The sequence below is a fragment of the Schistocerca cancellata genome, chromosome 8 (genome assembly GCF_023864275.1).
Source record: "Schistocerca cancellata isolate TAMUIC-IGC-003103 chromosome 8, iqSchCanc2.1, whole genome shotgun sequence".
Lineage (NCBI taxonomy): Eukaryota > Metazoa > Arthropoda > Insecta > Orthoptera > Acrididae > Schistocerca > Schistocerca cancellata.
In genome coordinates this window covers 3,940,770-3,968,397 of record NC_064633.1, presented here as the reverse complement: position 1 = coordinate 3,968,397, position 27,628 = coordinate 3,940,770, and the positions used below count along the sequence as shown (strand labels likewise).

Sequence of the window (27,628 nt, the reverse complement as noted above, 5' to 3'; positions counted from 1 at the left end):
AGTACTTTTACCTTATTAAGGTCAAAATTACATTCAGCACCTTCACTGGTTACTTTCCAACCACATCAACATCTTGTTTTGGCCATAGACACCTCACAGTGTTGCCTTGGGACCATTCTCATGCACATATCTTCAGACAGTTCTGAATGCCCTATTGCACATGCTTCGGAAAATCTGAATTAGGCACAACAGTGCTACTCCCAGGTAGAAAAAGAAGTCTTTGCTGCTGTGTACTCGCTCGAAAACTTTAATGATTTCCTATTCAACTTTAAGTTTCATTTGATTACTTATCATAAACCTCTGGTTTTTCTTTTCCATTCTTCAGCATCTTTACCAAACAAAGTGGTTCATTGTCTGCAATGCTGGACTCTGTCACGCTACAACTATGAGATTCATTTACATCACAACACACTCATGTAGATGCTCTTTCTTGATTGCCAATTGGTCCTTATCCAGAATTTAATCAGGATGAACTACTGTTTCCACGTAGACATCAAACCCAAAACGCCATGGATGGTTTCCCCATTCCCAATTCTCGGATTCTGGTGGCTGTTACAGGCAAATATGTTATCTTAGGTTGTTGAGTTTATCTACCATGGCTGTCTGGATAACCGATGAGGTCAATCACTGTATCATTTGCATAATTATTATGCTTGCCACCACTGCCTCTGAGTTCTTGATGTGATACTGCTGGGTACAGAAGAGTCAGCAACCAGGGTTATGATTCTGTCCACAATGCAATTATATGTCATGTGCCTTCTTCATATGGACCATTGGAGTGTTTCTCATACAAAATTGCTGGCCTGCTACAATGTGTTTTGGCTAAGAATTGATAGTGAAATCACGTGTTGTGACAGCCTGCCCGCAGTGACACCATGGGTTTCTGTTTCCCTGGGGCCCATCCCCAAGTGCCCCTGGGAGCATAGTCATCCTGATTTCTGGGTCTGTTCTCCAACTCCTTTTGTCTTGTAATAATTTGTGTATTCTTAAAAACTTCCTTGCGTGATTCGTTGCCTGTCCACAGCCACAGCGGCTACAGTCATGGCCCTCTCAAAGTTGTTTTCCTTAGAGGGATTGCCATATATGCTTGTGATGGGCAATAGTCCACAGTTTATGTTACAAGATTTCAAACATGTTTTTTTTTTTTTACAAAGACTGGCATCCAGCAATTACATCTGGGCCCACATATCTGTCTAGTACCTTAAGTGGATACCATGAATTGTCCATCACTGTTGAGGACACTATGTCTGTGTCATGCTCGCCTCTGATGGCTTGGTGTCACAACACTATAACCAGCTCCTAACATCACTTAATCCACTTATCCTAATACCTTTTGTGTACACCCAGGTTCCAGTATTCATCTTTCTGGTACTGCGCGCCGCGGAATTTGAATCCATGCCAGACATCATGGACATCGAAGACCCATAGAGCGCCTGCCTCTCTCTCAGCCAGCCAGCCAGCCAGTGTATGTCTGTTGACACATCGCCTCACGTTAGACAGCTTACTTACTTGTTCCGTGTACGAGTGGATGTGTTTGTTAGGTTTCCTAGTGACTCTGCTGTTCGATCTTGTTGTTGTTCGTTCTGTCCTTCGTTGATCGTGTCCGTCCTCTCTCAGTTGTGTTGTTGTTCGTGGGCCTCTCCGCGGGTCCTGCCACACTTTCCATCATTTCTACTCTGCAACCGTCCCAGTCGCAGTTACAACAATCTTCTAACCTAAAGTATTTAAATCTGGTCAAAGTGAAGAAGGCATAACTGAACAAATTTGAACTTAGCTTTTTGACGTTGAAGTTTTGGGTGATGTCTCCCAGGTGGCTGATGCTGCTGCTGCTTGTGCAAGTTTATAAAACAAGTTCTGGTTAGAGGTTTGATGCTTGTCTTTAAATAAAAAGTCTTGGCCATGATGCCATTTTCAACCAGAAGATTTACTTCCTAATTCTGATATACTTTCTCTACTGGTTACAGTATCCACACATATTAGTGCTGACAACTAAAGAGTTTTACGGAATCTACCAATACAATCTCCATATTGTTACAGCTGCATCCATGAATGATCAGCCATGCATGATCAACCATTGCATGATCAACCTTGCAGCAGACAGCCCTCCTACTCTACAGCCACCTCTACCATCTGCACTGGCCCCCTGCAGTGTTGTCCATGGCTCCGGCGCAGTCTTCCCTCTCGGTGCCACTACTGCCAGGGACCAACATGGGGCCACGCCTGTCTCTGCACCCCTGTCACTGCCACCATCATCCTCTGTTGCCTCCATCACTGAGTGCCTGCCCAGATGAGGACATACATACAGCATCTCACACCCGTGCTCTCGTACAGTAGCCTCTTGCAGGAGAGTTGGTAGCATGCCATTTCAGACAAAATTTTCCTACGAGAGCATGACACCTGCTCCAGAAGCTGTCACTTCCAATTAAATCATGCACATCTCCACAGTGAACACTTTTCCCCAAGGGTAACCCGATAGTGTGAGCACAGGTAATCAAACAGCGCAAATAAAAATGCCTCAGTGGTCGACCCAGAGAGATTGCTTCACTACATGGACCGGCAGCACAGCAAGCCTGTGCCTTGAGCACAACAGCTTAATATAAGCCTGGGGCACTGGGCCCTTAACCTCACTTACATTTGTTTGTTTAATGTATGCTCACTACAAGACTGTATATTGATGTTCTATAGTTATGAGTCTTATTACTGTTCTATATATCGTGAATCTCTTCATATGGAAGAGAATATAACTTGTTGGTGTTTTTTCTGATATTGTGTGTCTGTACAATATTGTAACGACTGTATTCAGTGACATTTGGAATATATAAAGACAGAAGAAACTTTTTTCGTCTGTGTTATTTCTACCACCTTTATGCATGTCTTCCTCGTTTTTCTATAAACATGAGCATCAGGTTTTCCAGTTTCAAAACCTTGAAGTCTCATAAAATTACTTCCTTTTGTATGTCTGTCACTTCTGTAATCAAAATTAGTTTCGGTAGTCACAGTGAAATGAAATGTGTGGCGGGGGCCTCCTGGTGTTTAGACCCAATCATTTGGTGTAAGTCTTTTGATGTGATGCCACTTCAGCAACTTGAGTGTCGATGAGGATGAAATGAGGATGAAGAAGATGACACAAACACCCAATCCCTGAGCAGAGAAAATCTCCAACTCAGCCAGAAATCGAACCCGGGCCCCCCAGCACAAGAAACCGGCACGCCGTCCACTCAACTATTGTGGCGGACATAGTCGCAGTTTTAAGGTTTCTTTTTTAACTTAAAATAAAATCCAAAAATTCTTTCTAGAAAAATATATTGACTTCTCCAGAAAGAAACTTCATTACAGTTTAATAGCGCCCCACGATAAAACAAAATCATAAGCTTATTTACAGCAAGTGAAACCACGAATTTGAAAACTACTTCCACATATATTTATGGCATATTTGTTACAACATCACTGTCTCTTTAATATTTGTCATAGTAGGTCTGTAACCAATTCAGATGATCATTCACTTTTGTGAAAAGAACAGGGTATCTTGAACACATTTGTCCTCCTCTTGATGGTAGACTTAAGCTTGCTATTCCCTGAATGAACCACTGTTTTGTTGTCGTTGTTACCTCCCGCTCAAACAACAAGCCACCAACAGCATCACCCAGGCAAACTTCAGAACCTGGAAAGACAGTGTTTTTAAAGAAAAATGTGAGGTGATAGTTTACTTTAGATGCAGACTGATAATCATTCTATTTATGAAACAGTGCTTACTCACCATTTGTAGATCCTGCACAGAACTTGTCAGAAGTAAAGAAAGTTCTGAAATGGGCAGGAAACAGTTCGTAACACTGACCAAACTCAACAAAAGGCAATCTGGTTGTTAGGATTACATCATTTGATGCTGGCCTTTCAGTGGAACCCAAGCGAGCAGTCTTAAAATCACAGATGAGACATTTTATTACATCTGTATCATCATTTCAAGTATCATTTAAAAAAACTGATTATGGATAAAGACGCTTTCCTGTACAGTATGCAGTGCTGGAAAAAGCACCAAAACTTAAGATGAAATCTTAAAACTATCTGTCAACATTTCAGGCAATAAATTTACTCTAACAAACTTAAGAGAACACATGAATGTATTAAACTTGACTGCTTAACACAGGCCTAGTTATGATGCACCTGAATAGTAATTCCAATGACTGCGGGGATGTTTTCAGTCATCCTATTGAATAAAATACTGAACCTTTAAGATTATGAAGAAGAGAAAGAATATTGAGGTATCACACCGCATCAGTGATGATAATTTTAGAGAGATGGGCCCAAAAACCAAATTGAAATATGAAAAGTCAGAAAAGTGGTTATGCCCCTTTCATGAGAACTATTCTGGCATTTCTGATCTAAGTAAATCATATAAAAATATATTAAAAAAACACATTGTTTATAATTCTTGCAAAACATTTTCTTTATGCTATGTTAATACTTAAACTGACATCTTTCAGATGTAAATTAGAGAAATTAACAGAATTGCAACAATTGCAAGAGTTAAATTTTTGCCTAAGAGAAGAATTTCATGTGTACTACAATAAAAAATGAACATGTGATATTTGCATTAATAATATGAATGATTTTTAAGATCTTTTTAGATAAACTGATTTGTCCAGTTTTTGTTAATTAAACTGTATAAATAATAAAATTAGACATCTGGTGCAAAATATGTCATCTTCTTCTTTTACACTTAATGTAACAATATTAATAAAATTAAAAAAATACATGTGGTTCATGGTGTGGGTTCCTGGTATCATGTCCTAGTTCTTGAACCATGGGCAACGTATGAGTGGCCAAGTAACTGGTCCTGACAGTCCGGATACCAGTTACTTTGAAATAAGGCTGGGCATATCGGACTTATTCCGAGTTGTGGCCACCTTTGTGCTCAGACGGCAAAGACTACCAAATCCACCGGTTAGTCCCTCAACCGTTAGGGGTAAAACTCAATGGGACCCGGGGCAAGTAAGGCTAGCAACCTGCTTCCCTGGAACTTTAAATATGATGCTGGCAACAATCAGAGCAAAATGCCTCGGACCTTTGGAGGTGACGGAATCCCACCTCTAATTGACAAACCAGGGACTCCTAAGATACGACTCGGCAAACGAATGGTAACCAAATGGGGAGCTATTAATATCAATGGGGGCTACTCTGGGAAGAAGGTAGAGCTGGCAGAGGCTGCAAGTAAGATGGGATTGGACGTTTCAGCTGTTAGTGACATTCAGGTAAGGGGTGAGAAAGAAGAGGAAGTGGAAGAATACAAGGTCTACCTGTCAGGAGTCAAAGCAGGAATAGCACAGTGGGGTGTAGGGCTTTTCATCAGGAAAGAAATGGAACCCAGTGTAGTTGCATTAAGATATGTAAATGAACAACAGATGTGGATAGATTTGACAGTGTCTAGCAAGAAAATTAGGATTGTGTCAGTATATTCGCATTGTGAAGGGACAGATCAAGATAAGATGGATAGTTTTTATGATGCACTCAGTGATGTAGTTGTTAGAGTAAAGGACAAGGACAGTGTTCTGCTCATGGGTGATTTTAATGCCAGGATTGGAAATCGAACAGAAGGGTATGAAAAGGTTATGGGTAAATGTGGAGAGGATATGGAGGTCAACAGGAATGGGAAACAGCTCTTGGATTTCTGTGCCAGTATGGGCTTAGTAATCACAAACTCCTTTTTTAAACATAAGAACATTCACCGGTATACTTAGGAAGGCAGGGGAACCAGATCTGTCATTGACTATATAATAACAGATCAGGAATTCAGGAAGACTGTGAGGGACACACTTGTATTCAGGGGATTCTTTGATAATACTGATCACTATTTAATCTGCAGTGAAATTGGTATTGTGAGGGCGAAAGTGCAGGAGGTCAGGCCCATGTGTAGGAGGATAAGAGTGGAGAAACTTCAGGATAAGGAAGTCAGATACAAGTACATAAGAGTGATCTCAGAAAGGTACCAGTTAGTTGAATGTAGTCAATTGCAGTCACTGGAAAAGGAATGGACAAGGTACAGGGACACAGTACTAGAAGTGGCCAAAGAATGTCTTGGAACAGTAGTGTGTAAAGGTAGGATGAAGCAAACAGCTTGGTGGAATGACACGCTCAAGGCAGCCTGTAAAAGGAAAAAGAAGGCATATCAAAAATGGCTACATACTAGAACTCAGGTAGACAGAGAAAGTTATGTTGAAGAAAGAAACAAAGCCAAACAGATAATTACAGCATCCAAGGAGAAATCTTGGGAAGACTTTGGAAACAGGTTGGAGACCTTGGGTCAAGCTGCTGGAAAACCATTCTGGAGTGTAATTAGCAGTCTTCGAAAGGGAGGTAAGAAGGAAATGACAAGTATTTTGGACAGGTCAGGAAAACTGCTGGTGAATCCTGTTGATGCCTTGGGCAGATGGAGGGAATATTTTGAAAAGTTGCTCAATGTAGGTGAAAATATGATCAGTAATGTTTCAGATTTCGATGTACAATGGGACAGGAATGATGATGGAAATAGGATCACATTTGAGGAAGTAGAGAAAATGGTCAATAGATTGCAGTGCAATAAAGTGGCTGGGGTGGATGAAATTAAGTCGGAACTCATCAAATACAGTGGAATGTCAGGTCTTAAATGGCTACACAGGATAATTGAAATGGTGTGGGAGTCGGGACAGGTTCCATCAGACTGGACGAAAGCAGTAATCACACCAATCGTTAAACATGGAAACAAAAAAGATTGTAACAACTATAGATGTATATCTTTGATCAGCGTTGTGGGTAAAATCTTCTCAGGCATTGTTGAAAGGAAAGTGCGAGTATTAGTTGAGGACCAATTGGATGAAAATCAGTGTGGGTTTAGGCCTCTTAGAGGGTGTCAGGACCAGATCTTTAGCTTACGGCAAATAATGGAGAAGTGTTACCAGTGGAACAGGGAATTGTATCTACGTTTTATAGACCTAGAAAAGGTGTATGACAGGGTTCCTAGGAGGAAGTTATTGTCTGTTCTATGTGATTATGGAATAGGAGGCAAACTTTTGCAAGCAATTAAAGGTCTTTACACAGATAGTCAGGCAGCAGTTAGAGTTGATGGTAAATTGAGTTCATAGTTCAGGTTAGTTTCAGGGGTAAGACAAGGCTGCAACCTGTCTCCAATGTTGTTCATATTATTTATGGATCATATGTTGAAAACAAAATAAGCAGTCTCGCATATGCGGATGACTTAGTTGTGATGGCAGATTCTATTGAAAGTTTGCAAAGTAATATTTCAGAGCTAGATCAGAAATGTAAGGACTATGGTATGAAGATTAGCATCTCCAAAACAAAAGTAATGTCAGTGGGAAAGAGATATAAACGGATTGAGTGCCAAATAGGAGGGACAAAGTTAGAACAGGTGGATGGTTTCAAGTACTTAGGATGCATATTCTCACAGGATGGCAACATAGTGAAAGAACTGGAAGCGAGGTGTAGCAAAGCTAATGCAGTGAGCACTCAGCTACGATCTACTCTCTTCTGCAAGAAGGAAGTCAGTACCAAGACTAAGTTATCTGTGCACCGTTAAATCTTTTGACCAATTTTGTTGTATGGGAGCGAAAACTGGGTGGATTCTGTTGTGGCTTGGCAAGACAGCCAAGCCACTATGAGAGGAAGCCGAAAGGCACGCGTTTAAGCTCACGCAGGCTGGCGTGAGGTCTGGAACAGGTAAAGTAATACTAGCAAAAAAAAGGTACGTAGCTTCTGGAACACTTAACTTTAATTCATAATTGGTGAACATCGGTCTGACGGTACATGCATCACAAGATAAATAGCAAATGATAATGGCGCCTTGCTAGATCGTAGCAAACGACATAGCTAAAGGCTATGCTAACTATCGTCTCTGCAAATGAGAGCGTAATATGTCAGTGAACCATCGCTAGCAAAGTTGGCTGTACAACTGGGGGAGTATTAGGAAGTCTCTCTAGACCTGCCGTGTGGCGGCGCTCAGTCTGCAATCACTGATAGTGGTGACATGCGGGTCCGACGTATACTAACGGACCGCGGACGATTTAAAGGCTACCACCTAGCAAGTGTGGTGTCTGGCGGTGACACCACAGATTCAGGTTGCCTTATCAATAAGGTTGAGGTTACGGATATGAAAGTAGCTAGGATGATTGCAGGTACTAGTAGATGGGAACAATGGCAGGAGGGCATGCACAATGAGGAAATCAAAGAAAAACTGGGAATGAACTCTATAGATGTAGCAGTCAGGGCGAACAGACTTAGATGGTGGGGTCATGTTACACGCATGGGAGAAGCAAGGTTACCCAAGAGACTCATGGGTTCAGCAGTAGAGGGTAGGAGGAGTCGAGGTAGACCAAGAAGAAGATACCTGGATTCGGTTAAGAATGATTTTGAAGTAATAGGCTTCACAGCAGAAGAGGCCCCAATGTTAGCACTGAATAGGGGATCATGGAGGAATTTTATAAGGGGGACTATGCTCCAGACTGAACGCTGAAAGGCATAATTAGTCCTAATGATGATGATGATGATGATAAAAAGAATACATCTCTGGTCCATTCACATATTTATTCTCTGCATTTTAAATCTATTTCTTTATTACTTCACATGATTTTCACACTTGGTTTGTTTCATCTGGTGACTGTTACTGGCTTCAGTGCATACTTTTCATCATAATTTTCTGTTCGTAACCTGTCTTAAGAATTATACACACCTAATTCTGTAGCATAGGTCAATATCTGGCTAACAATTGAGAGGTTTAAGACTCTAAGCTTTGTAGTGACAAATAGTCAATGAAATTTTGTATATCAGTTCTTTTGTGTCTGGTAATACAAAAAGTCCAGTGTCCAATATGCAAGGCAAAGGCATTGTGTTTAGTGTCATAGGAAAATTTCCAATCTGGTAGTAAAACTTGGTTGACACTTATATTTATGGCAGTTCTAGTATGATATACTTTTTCCTCAGCCAATTTCAAATAGTAATCACTTTCTTGCAAAGATGTATGTGTGCCACTTTAACTCCCACACTACACACTTCACATAAATCTGACGGGGTCAGTTCGATTTTATGTTTCTCAGCAATAGTTCATGATGATATCTTATACCTCGACTGGCCATTTCTCCAATCTTGTGAGCGGTTTGTGTGAGGATACTTCACTGTCACAGGATTCTTAAAAGCATGTTGCATTAATTGTTCATAAACTGTCGCTTAGGATTGGTTTAATGTGTCCTCTCCTATGCAGTTTTTTTCTATATAGTAGATGCAATTATATCTATTTGTTAATTTTGCATTCTAGATTGATGTAAATCAATTGCCTTATATATAAGCATCAAAACATTTGCAAGATATTTTCTGTGGTACTTCTTCCACCTTCCCTGAGTATCTTGCTTGTATATTTTAAGAATATTTTCAGCCAGTGCTGGTACAGATTTCTCAGTCACAATCATGCTGCTGATGCATGGGGTGTATGTGTTGAGAAAAGGCAATGTGAACAAACTGTACCTCCAGTCACACCATGCTGCTGCAGTAAGTACTTGTTTATTAGGACTGCAGCTACATGACTAAGGTCAGATGATATGTAAGCATTGTGTAATAAGTCATTTGTATTATGCCTAGGCTTCAAAAGTTTTTGCTCCTTAATGTCACTTTCACTACCTTCAGCAACACCTGCTAATTGACTTATGGGATGTGTATGGGATTGACCATGATGATCATGTTCGGCTCCCCCCTGATGTAGTGAACTTAGTCTCAGGTTGATACAAAATTGTTGCTCATAATTTAAATTAAACTGAGGTCATTTGTAAATACATTTGCTGCAACCTTCATCACATAGATGTGGTCTGTAATTTTCAGAAAAAAGGTTCCATCGCTATTGCACAGAGAAAAGCAAACTAAGGATAATCCTGTGACTGTATCTGCTCTGAACGATTATCAGTAATCATAAATTGGTAATTTTGATGATTTTACTATCAAACCATGTTTTATCCTTGATTCTTTCAAAGTAGTCAAATTTATTTTGTCATACATTTTGTTTTGAAAATCAAGAAATGCAATACACAAAGTTGCCTGCACTTTCTACATCTACATCTACATTTATACTCCGCAAGCCACCCAACGGTGTGTGGCGGAGGGCACTTTACGTGCCACTGTCATTATCTCCCTTTCCTGTTCCAGTCGCGTATGGTTCGCGGGAAGAACGACTGTCTGAAAGCCTCTGTGCGCGCTCTAATCTCTCTAATTTTACATTCGTGATCTCCTCGGGAGGTATAAGTAGGGGGAAGCAATATATTCGATACCTCATCCAGAAACGCACCCTCTCGAAACCTGGCGAGCAAGCTACACCGCGATGCAGAGCGCCTCTCTTGCAGAGTCTGCCACTTGAGTTTGTTAAACATCTCCGTAACGCTATCACGGTTACCAAATAACCCTGTGACGAAACGCGCCGCTCTTCTTTGGATCTTCTCTATCTCCTCCGTCAACCCGATCTGGTACGGATCCCACACTGATGAGCAATACTCAAGTATAGGTCGAACAAGTGTTTTGTAAGCCACCTCCTTTGTTGATGGACTACATTTTCTAAGGACTCTCCCAATGAATCTCAACCTGGTACCCGCCTTACCAACAATTAATTTTATATGATCATTCCACTTCAAATCGTTCCGCACGCATACTCCCAGATATTTTACAGAAGTAACTGCTACCAGTGTTTGTTCCGCTATCATATAATCATACAATAAAGGATCCTTCTTTCTATGTATTCGCAATACATTACATTTGTCTATGTTAAGGGTCAGTTGCCACTCCCTGCACCAAGTGCCTATCCGCTGCAGATCTTCCTGCATTTCGCTACAATTTTCTAATGCTGCAACTTCTCTGTATACTACAGCATCATCCGCGAAAAGCCGCATGGAACTTCCGACACTATCTACTAGGTCATTTATGTATATTGTGAAAAGCAATGGTCCCATAACACTCCCCTGTGGCACGCCAGAGGTTACTTTAACGTCTGTAGATGTCTCTCCATTGAGAACAACATGCTGTGTTCTGTTTGCTAAAAACTCTTCAATCCAGCCACACAGCTGGTCTGATATTCCGTAGGCTCTTACTTTGTTTATCAGGCGACAGTGCGGAACTGTATCGAACGCCTTCCGGAAGTCAAGGAAAATGGCATCTACCTGGGAGCCTGTATCTAATATTTTCTGGGTCTCAGGAACAAATAAAGCGAGTTGGGTTTCACACGATCGCTGTTTCCGGAATCCATGTTGATTCCTACATAGTAGATTCTGAGTTTCCAAAAACGACATGATACTCGAGCAAAAGACATGTTCTAAAATTCTACAACAGATCGACGTCAGAGAGATAGGTCTATAGTTTTGCGCATCTGCTCGATGACCCTTCTTGAAGACTGGGACTACCTGTGCTCTTTTCCAATCATTTGGAACCTTCTGTTCCTCTAGAGACTTGCGGTACATGGCTGTTAGAAGGGGGGCAAGTTCTTTCGCGTACTCTGTGTAGAATCGAATTGGTATCCCGTCAGGTCCAGTGGACTTTCCTCTGTTGAGTGATTCCAGTTGCTTTTCTATTCCTTGGACACTTATTTCAATGTCAGCCATTTTTTCGTTGGTGCGAGGATTTAGAGAAGGAACTGCAGTGCGGTCTTCCTCTGTGAAACAGCTTTGGAAAAAGGTGTTTAGTATTTCAGCTTTACGCTTGTCATCCTCTGTTTCAATGCCATCATCATCCCGGAGTGTCTGGACATGATGTTTCGAGCCACTTACTGATTTAACGTAAGACCAGAACTTCCTAGGATTTTCTGTCAAGTCGGTACCTAGTATTTTACTTTCGAATTCACTGAACGCTTCACGCGTAGCCCTCCTTACGCTAACTTTGACATCGTTTAGCTTTTGTTTGTCTGAGAGGTTTTGGCTGCGTTTAAACTTGGAGTGAAGCTCTCTTTGCTTTCGCAGTAGTTTCCTAACTTTGTTGTTATACCACGGTGGGTTTTTCCCGTCCCTCACAGTTTTGCTCGGCACGTACCTGTCTAAAACGCATTTTACGATTGCCTTGAACTTTTTCCATAAACACTCAACATTGTCAGTATCTGAACAGAAATTTTCGTTTTGATCTGTTAGGTAGTCTGAAATCTGCCTTCTATTACTCTTGCTAAACAGATAAACCTTCCTCCCTTTTTTAATATTCCTATTAACTTTCCAAGTAAGATGGACAAGGTCTCTGAAATCTGCCAACATGTAAGTTTCCTTCAGTCTCTCTACATTCTGGGACTGGGGATCTTGGCACTTCTGGTCTTCGGTAGCTGTTAATGCCCCTTATGAATATTCTGTAGTCAACATTGGTTAGGGCTATAGGACACACATTATAGGATAAAGTGATCTTGATTGGAATTAGCACCATTATAGCATCAGTGAATTCCACCAGAATTACTATACCTTATACGACCTCACTCCAGTCCTTTTCTTAGTGTGTTCCCTAGTACATGCCAAAAAGTGCTGTAACATTACACCAGCAAACCATCAGGACCAGCTTATTTGCACCTTCTGCCTTTCAGAGTCAATCATAAACCCCATAGCAACTGGAGCTAGTAGGTTCCTGTTCCATTCTTCCTTTGCTAATCTGAGACAGAAGTTCAATGTAATTTAACCATTCTGCAGTAGCTGTTGGTGGCATACTTTCTGTAGAAGAAGAAAAGAGGCAAAATGTGCTGTAATATCCTGTTTGATGCTCTGTGTGTGTCATTAGCATCTCCTTCATTCATCTGATAACTTTTTACATATGCCAATTTGCTGTTTTGAACTTTAGAGTCTGATGTGTGATTCTTAACAGTTGCTATCCCTGGCCAACATGCTATAACCAGTCATATGCTTATTTCTCTGGCAAGTTAATAATTTTGTTTTAACATGTTTTATCATGAGAATGTTGCCTTGTGAAAGCATACCAACATCAAGTAAGTCACGCTGCCAGAAAGTAATATTCTTCCATTAGGTTTCGCCAGGTAGCCTGTTTTCTCACAGTTGATTAATGCAGGCTTAGCTTCCAATATCCACCATGAATATCTAAGGTGTGTTCTTCCATGTCCAAGTGTCAATTTATTCCATGTCAGTGATATTTTGTATTCCAATTCCCAATAATTAAGTAATATGTAATTGCCAAAATCATCTAACCAAGTTTTTCTTTTTCTTTTTTTTTTTTTGTGATGTATGAAATTGTGATATGTACAAATGATCTAACCAGTTGGTTAGATCATTTGTACATATTACATTTGTACTGCATTAGCTGCGATACATGAAAAATGAAAATGAGGATCCTCAGAATGAGGTTAGAGGAGTAAAAAAGGATGACATACAAGGACAAAGCTCCTCTACAGGAAAAGTGGCAACTTCTGTTACCCCCAAGCACAAACAAACAGGGCACAGTCAACATCTACCAACAGGAGAAGTAGTGACACCTATTACACAGAGACAAACTATTAACTGCTGGCATCAATTGACATCATTTACTCAAGTGCCTGACCTAATGCAGATGACACCTACGTGACACAAAAACTCCATCATTGAAAAAGACGACACAGAAAACATAAAAAGGGACAATTAAGAAAGATTTTTATATCAGAGAAGTTAAATGTAACAAAAGACAAGAAAGTAACCCCCCCCCCCCCCCCAATCTCCCATCAAGTAAAAGAGAAGGAATTGAAGATAGCATAGAATGTGAAGAATTACACACACAAAGAGCCAAAATAGGCCTTTAAAATGACTGCACATGACCACAGTCTCAGGCATCTGAGGCCTCCGACTGCAGTCATGAGTGTGAGAGTTGCATTTGTGTGTGTGTGTGTGTGTGTGTGTGTGTGTGTGTGTGTGTTTGTTGTCAAATTTTGACAAAGGCCTTGCTGGCCAAAAGCTATATCCTTGACAGTCTTTTTGTTGTGCCTATCTGTGACTCAGCATCTCCGCTATATGGTGAGTAGCAACTTTCCTTTTCACAATATTGTTACAAAACACATGCTGAGCCTTCCACACAAACCACTGGGAGTAGCACCAAAGTAAAAATATCTCAGAGACACTCTGCAATCTATACTGACATCATTCAACACCCATATGAAAGAAAGAGCAATAGCAGCAATAAAAGCAATTTACATCTGACAGTCTCAAAAACTCTCAATAAAAACAGTGATAATGTTATTTAAATTGGCCATAGCACCAACAACAACTTACAGGATCCACATAATGTAGGAAAAACTAAAAGTCAATGACTTAGTAACTCTAGAGGAAGTCAGAGCCCAGTATATGAAATGAATCCTAGGTGTCAGGAAGAAAGCACCTTCAAGACTGGCTTAAGTCTTAATGAAAGAAACTTTCTTCATAGAAGACATCACAATGCAGATGCTCCTGCCCAACACCAAGACCTAAATAAGCACAAACCCAATACTCATAGAAAACACAACTCTATCTGGAACAACATCTACTCAAATAACCCCATAATGACAGAAGAATATAAACAAGCAAACTAGAACTCTGGCACAATACCACAATATGAAACACATGGATTCCACCACAAGTTCTGGCAAAACAAGAGATTCCACTGACCAAACAAAGACTGTGTGTGTAAACTGTGCAATGAACAGTGGAAAGATATCACGCAAAAAACTGCAGAAATAGAACAGTGTCAATAATAAAACTTGAACTAAAGTAATGTACCTCAACTTTAGTGCATTTTCTTTTGTTTCTATTTGCACATTGCCCACATTCTCATTAATTAATAAATATATGGATAAGTCTCTCTGTTTGGGTACTTTAGCCATCAGGTGTTGGATACCTGAAAACCACTGATTTAAGTTTGTAGCTCAATGCTAAATTTCACATTAGGTATTTGATCTATACCACTAACACAATCAAAACTCCCATTGTAGATAGTTGGGGTGCAGATGCTAGTTTATTCCAGCAATTACTGTGGTAAAAAATGCTGGCTTCTCTACCAGGATTCAATATTGTGTCATATCCAGACATCTCAATTACTTTAGTGGTAGTAATTTCTCATATTTGAATATGTTGGTGTCCACCAAATGAATATATCATTGGATCTTATTATCTTAGTCACTGGGTTGATTCTGTTTACATTGATTGTCACAAGAGTATAACTTTGACACATGCCTCTAAATGCATTTTATTACATATCGTCCAATTAAATTGGACTGCAAGAGTGGTAACTTTCGTGCTTACTGAAGTTTTGCTCCATTGCTGAAAGGCAATGATTCAGTGTTTCACTGTTTTGCATGACCAAATTTTTCTCGGTGATTTTGGTGTCCCTCTCCCCATCCAACTTACTTGTGGCCCTGCTAGATCTGTGTGTACACTGTAATTTCCTTTCTTGTTCCTTATCCTAAGGATCTGACATGATCTTATGCATTTTTGATCTAGTCATTCTCAATGGCTGCTCAGTACAGTCAGCATCACTCAGATCTTTGACAAACATTACCTGAAATACTCTCTGTCCCTGTTCATATGGATCTTGTAATGGATTAGGCCACATATCAGATACTACAATATGGGTTTAGGTAATTTGCATTATACTACAATACTGTTTTGTCATGTATAGAATACCACAGTTCAGTTTTGTTCACTCGTCAAATGAAGTCGGCACATGAAGAAATAGACATCTCTCATTGTCTTGGGCAGAAACACAGTGTCTGTAGTACTGAACTCATGTTAGGTATTTTGACATATGCGAATTCCAGCCAAGAATTTGAGGGGAGGTCACAAGCTGTGATCATTCGCAAAACTGTTGTCTTTCACAACACTTGTTTTCTCTCCTATGTGTTATGTTCCTTGAGCAGGTGTAACCGTGGCTCCATTCTTGCAATCCCCACTTGTGGAACATTTTCACTGCATAACCAGACATATTAACTAGTTTAGTGGTAGTAGTTTATTGCTTTCAAATAATGTTGGTGTCCACCACATGAACATATCTCTGGACCTTTTTATCTTAGTCACTGACTTGATACTTGCAAACTTGTCTGCACATTGGATATTGGGTCTCAGATGTTGTTTCCTTGTCCTTGCTCACACATCGATGTTGTGATGGTAATTATGGATCCCAAGTGTATTTCCCCTGTCAATGATAAGTGTGGGCTGTTCCTGTACTTTATGATTTTTTTCCCACTACTTTAGCTGGATAGGTTGTCTGGAAGATGTGTGTTGCATTTGCTTTTCTGCATACTTAGCACTTGGGATGCAATCTTGGTGGATGTGCATTGTGCTCAGAGGCGCCCCATGTCACCACAAACCATGCAGGTGCATGGAAACCCACATGGAGGTTTGTGAACACCACTCCCATACCACTTTCTATACTAAAAAATCAATTCCCTTGCCTTTTGTTATTATCAGTCTGTGGGACAGACTGACATGGTTCCAGTGACACTCTTAGCATGTCATTCATAAAATAAACGCAGATTATAATTTCATACTAAACCAGTGTGGATAATTGTAACTTTATAACTTTCACCACAAACACTCCTGAGTTCTACCAGTCTGCTGAACTCTGAGACCAAATGATCAAGTATCTTCTCTGTTGTTAACGTGAAGTTTAAGTGATGGACTATCCATGTTGGGGGCTGTCACTAGCAGTTTCTCTTGAAAACAATACAAGGCTGAAAAGACAGAGTGGGTGATAGGTAACCGTATACAAATCCCAAAGGACAAAGCAAGAGGAATTCAAATGTGAGGTCAAGATTTGTCACAATTGTACAAACAAAACCTGAATAGAAAGGTGAGATAATCAAGAACCAGCAACTCACTGTGTTAGCAAGGTCAGTGACCAGGAAGTTTCTGATACATCAGCACAACTAGCCTAGGGAAGCAGGCACATTTTCCTCATTAGTCGCACTACTAAGAGAGTCTTGCTAACAATGCAGCGGCCATGCAGCCCATGGTGTGACTGTGAAACCATACTACTCTGGATGGCCTACACTAGTTAGTTCCTCTCAATATCTATGTCTGAATCTTGTGACAAATCTAAATCTCTCCCAATTTTACCAGGCATGTAAGGTGAGAAATTATCAGAGATGGGAGATACATGAGTGTGTGCAGCCTATGTTCATTGGGGTGCACTGGTAGGTGAACTGGTAGGAGGAATGCTATTAAGGCCTTATCAACAAGCACTAATGCCAATGCCTTCCTCATTTATGCCTTGAAGGTTCTGCCCAACTGCTCCACTTCTCAATTTGATGCCATGAGGAAAGAGGCAGTAGTCAAGTAAGCTGTCTGCTTTATGCTGTCTGGTACTAACAAATGGGAGGCTCCCTCTATGGAGAAAATAGTGGCTAGCACTCTGAACGTAGCATACCTTTTGTGTCCTCAAACAGTGGGTGGAGTGAAAGATTCATCAGCATCCTTGCCCATTGTCCTAATACAGCCCTCGGGCCAGACCACATCCACAACCAAATGATGAATCACCTACCAGAGGACTGTCAGCACACATCCCTGCCATCTTTAACTGCATGTGGAGCCAGGGTGAGTTTCCATCACAAAGACGAGAAAGCATCATTGTCCCAGTACAGAAACCAAGTAAGCACCTTCTAGAGATGGACAGTTATCACCCAATATGTCTCACCAATTTCCTATGTAAGTTGCTGGAATGCACGGTGAGCCAGCACCTATGTTGTCTCCTTGAATCTTGTTATCTTCTGCATCCATCCCAGGACGTTTTTTGCTATGGTCATTCCACTACTGATAATCTGGTTTACCTGAAGCATGCCATCCGAACAGATTTTGCCCAATGACAACACCTCATGGCCGTCTTCTTCATACTGAGAAAGGTTTATGACACCACATGGTACACGGCATCCTTGCTACATTACATGAGTGGTGTCTCCAAGGTCCACTCCCAATTTTCATCCAGAATGTCCTGTTGCACCATACGTTCCAGGTTTGAGTTGGTGCTTCCCCCATATCCAAGAGAATAGGATACCATAGGGCCCTGTACTCTCTGTCTAGTAGCCATCAATGGTCTAGCAGCAGCTGTGGGTCTTCAGTATTTCTCTCCTTGTATGTTGATGACCTTTGACTCTACTATTCCTCCTTTAGTATGGGTATCACTGAATGTCAACTGCAAGGCACCATACAAAAGGCACAGGCATGGCGTGACTGCTCACCCATGGCTCTCGATTTCTTACTGCCAATACTCAAGTCATGCACTTCTGTCAACATCGTACCATTCACCCATAACCAGAACATTATCTCAGCTACCAATTACTCAGTGTGGTGTAGACTTTATCACTTTTTAGGACTGGTCTTTGCTTCTTGATTGATGTATATTCCTCATCTTTGCCAGCATAAGTGAAAGTTATGGCTGCACCCTAATACACTTCACTGCCCGAGTAACATTTTGCACTACTCTTCTGCAGCTTTACAATGCTATGATTCAACCCTGACTCAATTATGGGAGTCTGGCACATGGTTTGGCATCATCTTCAGCATTACAGATACTGGATCTGGTACAATACTGTAGGGTTCAACTTGTTACAGGTCCCCTTCAAACTACCCCTACGAACAGCTTACTTATGGAGACTTGGATCCCTACATTGTGGATTGGATGCCAACAACAGATTGTCAGTTATGCTAGCCACATTTGCAACTCTCCTAAGCATCTGAACAACCATCTCCCCTTTACAGACATAGTAATCCATCTCCTGCAATGGCAGCACCAATTAGGGATTATGATCACAATCCCCATCTCGTTTATTCTGTTTGAGCTTCAGTTGTTTCCTCTTCCAACTCTCTTCTGGAACCTTTTCCGTACACCTCTGTGGTGGATCCCTTGACCACAGCTTTTCCTTGACCCATCACAAAGTCCAAGAGACTCAGTTGATCCTGAGCCCCTCTGCTGCCAATTTTTCTCCATCCTTGACGCATCCCAGGGCTCAGAAGTCATCTACATTGATGGTTCAATGGTTGCTGACTATTTGGGCTTTGCTTATAGTCAAGCAGGACCTACAGAACTGCTTTCATTGCCAGATGGATGTAGTGTTTTCACTGCAGAGTTGGTAACCATCTATCATGCTCTTGAGGATATCCATTCCTGCACTGGTGGTGGTGGTGGTGGTGGTAGGGGGGGGGGGGGGGGGGGCGGGTTTCTCATCTGCAGTGACTCCTTGAGCAGTTTGCATAGACTTGATCAGTGCTATCCTTGCCACCCCTTGGTCAGTGCTATCCAGGATTCCCTGTATGCCCTTGAATGGTATGGACACTCAGTGACCTTTCTCAGGATCCTGGGCCACATCAGGATCACAGGGAATGAACTTGCTGATAGCCTGGCCAAACTGGCTACCAGTAAAGCAAATCTGAGATTGGTATTCCTGAAACTGACCTCCAATTGGTATTATGCCATCAAGTTTTAAGTATCTAGAATATGGAATGGCTCACTCTGACTTCACCAAACAGACTATGGGTGATAAAGGAGACTACAAATCTGTGGGAGTCCTCCATGCAAGGCTCTCACAAGGACTCTACTGTCCTTTGCCAGCTCTGCATTGACCACACTTGGCTGTCTCATGGTGATCTCCTCCATCATGCATCATGAGGATCCACCCTATTGTCATTGTGGCTCCTGCTTGACAGTGGTCCACATTTTGCAAGACTGTCCCAACTTAGCTGCCCTGTGGTGGACTCAGTCTCTCTGACTTGCTACCCCTGGTGTTAGGAGACAATATACCAACAGCTGCCTTAGATTTACATTTCATCCGAGAAGCGGGCTTTTACCACTCTTTTTAGGGGAGGGCTGCTTAACGTCAGCCTATTGAGGGGTTGGCAAAACACTCTGTTACCTCCTCTGCCCAGACTGGACTGCAGCTGTCTGGGATTTGTGCCCTTTTACCCCCCCCCCCCCCCCCCTCTCCACTGTCTGCCTTTCTAGCATCGTCTGTGGCCTGTTAGACTTGTTCATCTATTGTCTCTCTATGCTTTCTATGCTCCTCTTGCCCTGCCTGTGTTGCTAGTCTTTCCAAGGCAGTCTCTGAGTATAGTACCTCCGGTAAGAGGCAGGGGCTGTGGGATGTATGTCCACTCGTTGCACTCTGCTTGCAGGGGTTTCTGGCTGTTCCCTATATAGGGTACCTTGCTTGCATTTCTTCCTCTGTCTCCCTTTATTCGTTTACCCCATCTTCACTGACATTGACAGACTTTGCAGTATCCTTTCCTGGGGTTTTGTGCTGTAGGTTATCTCTGATTTATGGTCATCTATACCTGCCTGTGCACAGAAAAAGGGACTGATGACCTAGCAGTTTGGTCACTTTAAGCATACAACCAGCCAACCAACCTCTCTGAGAATGTCCACATCAAAAGTGGTATCAGTGACCATTATACAGTGGTGGCAACAATAACTACAAAATTACAAAGGACAGCTAAAATAAGCAGAAAGATATACATACTCAGCAAACTAATAAACATCAGCAGTGTCATATCTCAATGAGGAACTGGAAACTTTCAGCACAGGGCAGGACCAGTAGAGGGACTATGGATCAAGTTTAAAAGAATAGTTTACCATGGACTGGATAGGTATGTACCCAGCAGAACAGTTCATAATGGGAGGGAACATCCATGGTATACAGCCACTGTAAAGAAACTTCTAAAGAAACAAATTGCTGCATAACAGGTATAACAAAATGTAGGGCTACAACTAGAGAGATGTTGAATGAAACACATTAGGATGTCAACAGTGCAATATGTGATGGCTTGAATGACTAACGCAGCAGAATATTGACAAATGAGCTTTCACAAAACCCAAGGAAATTCTGATCATAGGTAAAGGCTGTTAGTGACACCAAAGTTAGTGTCCAGTCCCTAGAGAATGAGACAGGAAATGAAATTGAAGGTGGCACAGCAAAATCTGAAATTCTTAATCTGTTTTAAAATGTTCCTTTACAAAAGAAAACCCAGAAGAATTGCCCAAATTTAATCTTCATACCACTGAAAAGATGGATGAAATATGCATTAGTATCAGTGGTGATGAGAAACACCTGAAATTATTGAAATTGAACAAGCTCTAGGGCCGACAGAATCCCAGTCAGATTCTATACTGAATTTGTGGCTGAGTTAGCCCCTCTTCTAACTATAATCTATTGTAGATCCCTCAACCAAAAAGCAGTGCCCAGTTCTTGGAAAAAAGCATAGGTCACACCCATCTACAAGAATATTGGAGAAGTGATCCAGTGATCCACAAAACTACCATCCAATACCCATGACGTCTATTTGTTGTACAAGCATATTCTGAGCTCAAACATAACAAGGTATTTTGAACAGAATGACCTCCTCAATGCCAATCAGCATGGATTCTGAAAACATCGTTCATATGAGACCCAACTCGTACTTTTCTCACATGATGTACTGACAGCTCTGAATCAAGACTGTCAGGTAGCTGCAGTATTTCTTGATTTCCGAAAATCATTTGACTGCCTAACTCACCTACACTTATTGTAAAAAGTACAATAATATGGGGTATCAAGTAAAAATTGTAACTTATTGGTAGGGAGCATGCAGAATGTTACCTTGGATGGAGTCATATCATCAGACGCAGAGGTAACTGCAGGTGTGCTACAGAAAAGTGTGTTGGGATGGTTCAAATGGCTCTGAGCACTATGGGACTTAACATCTGAGATCATCAGTCCCCTATACTGAGAACTACTTAAACCTAACTAACCTAAGGACATCACACACATCCATGCCTGAGGCAGGATTCGAACCTGCAATCGTAGCAGCAGTGCAGTTCTGGACTGAAGCTCCTAGAACCGCTTGGCCACAACGGCTAACAAAGTGTGTTGGGACCATTGTTATTAATGTTTTAACCCAATGACCTCACATACAATGTTAAGAGTAACCTCAGATTTTTTTGCAGATGATGTAATTACACTATGTGATCAAAAGTATCCAGACACCTGGCTGAAAATGACTTAAAAGTTTGTAGTGCCCTCCATCCATAATGCTGGAATTCAATATGGCGTTGGCCCACCCTTAGCTTTGATGACAACTTCCACTCTTGCAGGTATATGTCCAATCAGGTGCTCGAAGGTTTCTTGGGGAATGGCAACCCATTATTCACGGAGTGCTACACTGTGGAGAGGTATCGATGTTGGTCGGTGAGATCTGGCAGAAAGTCGGTGTTCCAAAACATCCCGAATGTGTACTAAAGGATTCAGGTCAGGCCTCTGTGCAGCCCAGTCCGTTATAAGGATGTTATTGTCATGTAACCACTCCATCACAGGCTGTGCATTATGAACAGGTGCTCAATCGTGTTGAAAGATGCAATCGCCATCCCCAAATTGCTGTTCAACAGTGGGAAGCAAAAAGGTGCTTAAAACATCAATGTAGGTCTGTGCCGTGATAATGTCATGAAAACCAACATGAGGTGCAAGCCCTCTCCATGAAACACACAACCACACCATAATGCCACGGCCTTCAAATTTTACTGCTGGCACTACACACATTGGCAAATGACGTTCACCGGGCATTCGCCATACCCACACCTTGCCATCGGATCACCACATTGTGTACCGTGATTCGTCACTCCACACAATGTTTTTCCACTGTTGAATCATCCAATGTTTATGCTCCTTACACCAAGCAATGCGTCATTTGGCATTTACCAGTGTGATGTGTGGCTTAAGAGCAGCCACTTGACCATGAAATCCAAGTTATCTCACCTCCCGACTAACTGTCATAGAACTTGCAGTGGATCCTGATGCAGTTTGAAATTCCTGTGTTATCGTTTGGATGGATGGATGTCTGTCTATTACACATTATGACCCTCTTCAACTGTCGGCGGTCTCTGCCAGTCAACAGACGAGGTCGGCCTTTACGCTTTTGTACTGTATGTCTCCCATCACGTTTCCACTTCACTATCACATCAGAAACAGTGGACCTAGGGATGTTTAGGAGTGTGTAAATCTTGCATACACATGTATGACACAAGTTACACCCAATCACCTGACCATGTTTGAAGTCCATGATTTCTGTGGAGCACCCCATTCTGCTCTGTCATGATGTCCAATGACTACTGAGGTTGCTGATACAGTACATGGCAGTAGGTGGCAGCACAATGCAAGTAATGTGAAAAACTTATGTTTCTGGGTGTGTCTGGATACTTTTGATCACAGTGTATCTGTGACGAAGTACTGTGTGGAAGAAACTGCATAAATATTCAGTCAGATCCTGATAAGATTTCACAGAGGTGCAAAGATTGCCAACTTGCTTTAAATGTTCAGAAATGTAAACTTGTGCACATTGAAAAACAAAAAAATGTAGTATCCTATGATTATAATAGCAAACAGTCACTGATGAAATCAGCAACTCATACAAGTACCTGGTGTAACACTTCGTCGGGATATGAAATGGAAAGATCACATAGGCTCGTTGTGGGCAAAACAAGTGGTAGACTTCGGTTTATTGGTAGAATACTGGGGAAATGCAATCAGTCAACAAAGGAGATTGCTTACAAATCACTCTTGCAACTGGTTTGAAAATATTGCTTAAGTATGTGGTGACATATTTCAGTGACAGCAGTCCAGAGACAGTAGTTGAGAGATGGCTTTGTTAATTCTTTGTACTTTAGTGGTTGTCATAGTTTACTGTTTATCAGAGTAATAATATAAATTTGGTTTTTGGGTTCAACACAAATCTATTAATCCAGTTCTTTCAGAGAACAGTGAGTGATTACAGTGGTGACCCTGAATGAAAAAGAATAGAGTGCAAATTACAAATAAAAAGCAGTGTAGCACAAACAATGGCACAGCACTGGGAAGATATGAGGGTACAGTCATCGTCAGCACAAATAAGTGATTCCACTATGGCAACCAGAAGTACGACAACGAGATTATGTTTGCTGAAATTTTGGACCACATTACCAAAGAGAGTGGGTTGTAAGAGCGGAGAAATTTTCTAGCAATATAATGTGAACAGTGACAGTGACAAACTAGGCTATATTTTATTGAAAATGGAATAAGAGCTAGCTAGCAAAGGTAGCATACCGTATTTACTCGAATCTAAGCCGCAATCAAATCTAAGCCGCACCTGAAAAATGAGACTCGAAACAAAGGAAAAAAAAAAATTCCCGAATCTAAGCCGCACCTGAAATTTGAGACTCGAAATTCAAGGGGAGAGAAAAGTTTTAAGCCGCACCTCCAAATCCAAACAAAGTTGGTCCATTGTAATATGAGACACAATTTAGGTCGAATGAGTGACGATACAGCTACAGTAGTTGGGTTCGAGTCGTAAGGTTAGCAGTTAAGCTTTACCACGTAGCCATTGCTATGCGTCAGGTGCTCCATCCATATTTGTACGGGTACCCTTCCCTTTTCACGTGCTTCGTCTGGTTTGAGTCGATTGCTTATTTTGCTTTGATCTCATAAGTGCCGTTTTCTTTGTTATAGGTGTTTGCGTCACTCTACGCTGAAAATGCGTTACTGCATTGTGTCATGCATTGTTTGTCGCATTCTGATAGTGCGTGTTTACGGCCTGTCACGGCTCGCGGCATGGCTTGCTTTTGTGTGCGCTACCGCCGCGTACAATTTTAAAAAAAAAAAAAAAAAAAAAAAAAAAAAAAAAAAAAAAAAAAAAAAAAAAAAAAAAAAAAAGAGGAATCATCTCATTAGCGAAACAATGGCAAGAGACTGCTATTTGTTGTTACTTACACTGCTGCTTTCTTTGATAATGATCAACAAGAATCAAATAATAGACTGCGTATGATAGAACATGTTCTGAACGAGAGTTACACGAAAATTTTTCTCCGTTTGAAAATATTTGCGGCCGCTTCTTTATTACATCAAATTCTGCACAGAAATTAGAGTCATAGATTTAAAAATCTAATCACTTGCCGTGCTTCATTTCTGACTGTATCACTATTAGGCATAAGAATAATACGAATATAAACATGACATGATACGTATATTCTTCCGCATTTGCTGTTGTCTCACTCTAGTTTCGTAGTTTATTAGGCAGACAGGATTTAAATGAGATAGCAGCAAACACGAAAGAATACATGGCAAAATGTTTATATTCATATTATTCTTATGGTGAAGAGAATACTGTATGTGATTCAAATTTCATCAGGTTCCTATTAGCAACCATCTCTTCTCACAGACAGGAAAAAATTCAGAATGCAGAGTTGGCCATATTGACAAACATCCCAAACAGTCTTGCCAGTCAGATTTTCGTAGTACACTGAAATTGTGCTACATTCGAAGATCAACAATACGGAATTTGTATTTACTTCGTTGGATTATGTATGAAAATGCAGTGGTCGAAACTCGTGGCGGAGAAAAAAAGCTCGTCTTCCACTTTTTTTTTAAATTTATTTACTGATGCAGAGGTTTTGGTGCCAATATTTATCTTTGTGCCTACAAAGCATGCCTGCATAGCGCTACATATATTCGACGGCAGAAGTTAGTTGTGGCAGCACGTACCAACATTTTTCATAACTTCCGCTTCCTTTTGTACTCGATTCTAAGCCGCAGGCGGTTTTTTGGATTACGAAAACCAGAAAAAAAGTGCGGCTTAGATTCGAGTAAATACGGTAAGTTCTCATCATGAACCCAGCATCCAAGCCTTCAAAGAGACAGTCATAAAATGCTTAGTATTGCCCAAGGAACAATGCATGCAGCGTGTTTTGATTGAGGAAGCAATCGGAGATCGTACTCTGTCAGAATTACTGTGACGTTTACGTAACTTAGCACGACAGTCTATTTTTGGACTAAATATTACATACTATTTGACTCAACCATCTTCCAACAAAGTTAGTTAGTTAGTTAGTTGGCTGCGTGTTCCACTGATCAATCGCATGGTACGGTAGCCGTTATGATATGGAACATGTCAAGGGCACAAGAAATGCACATCTGAAACAAGATTTTTATATGTATATATATTACAATACATGGTTAAGGATTAATATTTCTATTATTTACCCCACTCCCTTAAAGGGCACAAAATGCATATACTATATTTTTAGATTTATTTATTCCTATTCAAGAATTCATCTGTTGTATAGAAGGAGTTGTCAAAGAGATATGATTCCAATTTATTTTTGAAACTATTACTGCTGTCTGTCAGACATTTTATTTCATCTGGTAATTTGTCTAAAATTTGTATAGCAGCATATTTTACCCCTTTTTGTGCCAAAGATAGGTTGAGTAAAGGATAGTGTAAGTCTTTCTTTTTCCGGGTATTTTAATCATGGTTATCACTGTTGTTTTTAAACTGGTCCATGTCGTTGAGAACAAATTACATTAGTGAGTAAATGTACTGTGAGGCTGTTGTAAGAATTCCCAATCTTTTAAAAAGATGCTGACAAGATGTGCGACTATGAACCCCACACATTATTCTAGGCACTTTCTTCTGAGCAGTGAATACTTTTTGTCTAAATGTTGAGTTACCCCAATATATTATTCCATATGACATCAGAGAGAGAAAGTATGCAAAGTATGTTAGCTTACTAATTTCCATATCCTCAAAATTAGCAATTATTCTGATTGCAAAAGTTGCTGAACCTAGTCGCTTTAGAAGCTCCAAAATATGAATTTTCCAATTAAGATTCTCATCTATGTGTACACCCAAAAACTTTATATGCTCTACCCTTTCTACTGACTTCTGTTAATGTGTTATATTTATTGAAGGAAGTATACTTTTTGCAGCAGAAAATTGGATGTACTATGTTTTTTCAAAGTTTAGAGCAAAACCACTTGCAGAAAACCAATTAATGACTTTCCCAAAGACCTTATTTGTATCATTTTCAATTGGAGTTTCTTTTACCGGTTTAATAAAGATGCTTGTATCATCAGCAAACAGTGTCAGTTCAGCTTCCTGTTTCAGATAGGAAGGGAGGTCATTCACATACATCAAGAACAGAAGGAGACCCATGATTGAACCCTGTGGAACACCTAATGTAATTTCACCCCAGTTAGATGAAGTGGCAAATTTATTTAAATCACTTGACCTATATAAGGAAACGTTTTGCTTCCTGTTCTGTAGGTATAACTTAAACCACTCATATGCTATTCCATTTATACCACAGAACTGTAATTTCTGTAACACAATGTCATGGTTCACACAATCAAATGCTTTGGACAAGTCACAAAAAATTCCTATTGGTGACATTTTACTATTTAGAGACTCCATTATGTGGACAGTGGAATTGTATATTGCTGCCTCAGTGGAACAGCATTTTTGAAATCCGAACTGTGATTTACTAAGTACCCCATTACTGTTGAGATGGCTAACCACTCTTTAGTAAATTACTTTCTCAAAGATTTTTGAAAATGCTGTAAGCAAGGATACTGGCGGATAATTATTGACATCTGTGGTATCCCCTGTGGTGTCAGATTAGAACTGGCAACCAATGATAACTTGTCTCTATCAGAATGCCAAGAAAAAAATGGGTGCAGTCTCCCAATTCTCACTAGTAACTACAACATCACGGAAATGTGCCATAGTTAAGGGGGGAATTGGAGGGTAGACCCCAAGAGGATAGCACAGAAGAGACAAATATGGTAGCTGCGCACACAGAGACTAAAAAAGGAGAAGACGACAAACTCTGTGGAGCCTTGAGAGATCTACAGCACTGCTTTATGATA

At 40.7% G+C, this 27,628-nt stretch overlaps 1 protein-coding gene across 1 annotated transcript in view; it reads right to left on the bottom strand.

Moving 5' to 3' along the window:
• Positions 1-3,449: 3,449 nt before the first annotated feature.
• LOC126094945 (clotting factor C-like) overlaps positions 3,450-27,628 on the bottom strand; it is a 77,988-nt gene continuing 53,809 nt past the window's right edge. The window contains exons 5-6 of the mRNA XM_049909596.1: positions 3,758-3,914; positions 3,450-3,661 (exon numbers count right to left, since the gene is read on the bottom strand). Coding sequence (XP_049765553.1) covers positions 3,456-3,661; positions 3,758-3,914 — 363 coding nt within the window. The 3' untranslated portion in view covers positions 3,450-3,455. The remainder of the gene's footprint in view (positions 3,662-3,757; positions 3,915-27,628) is intronic.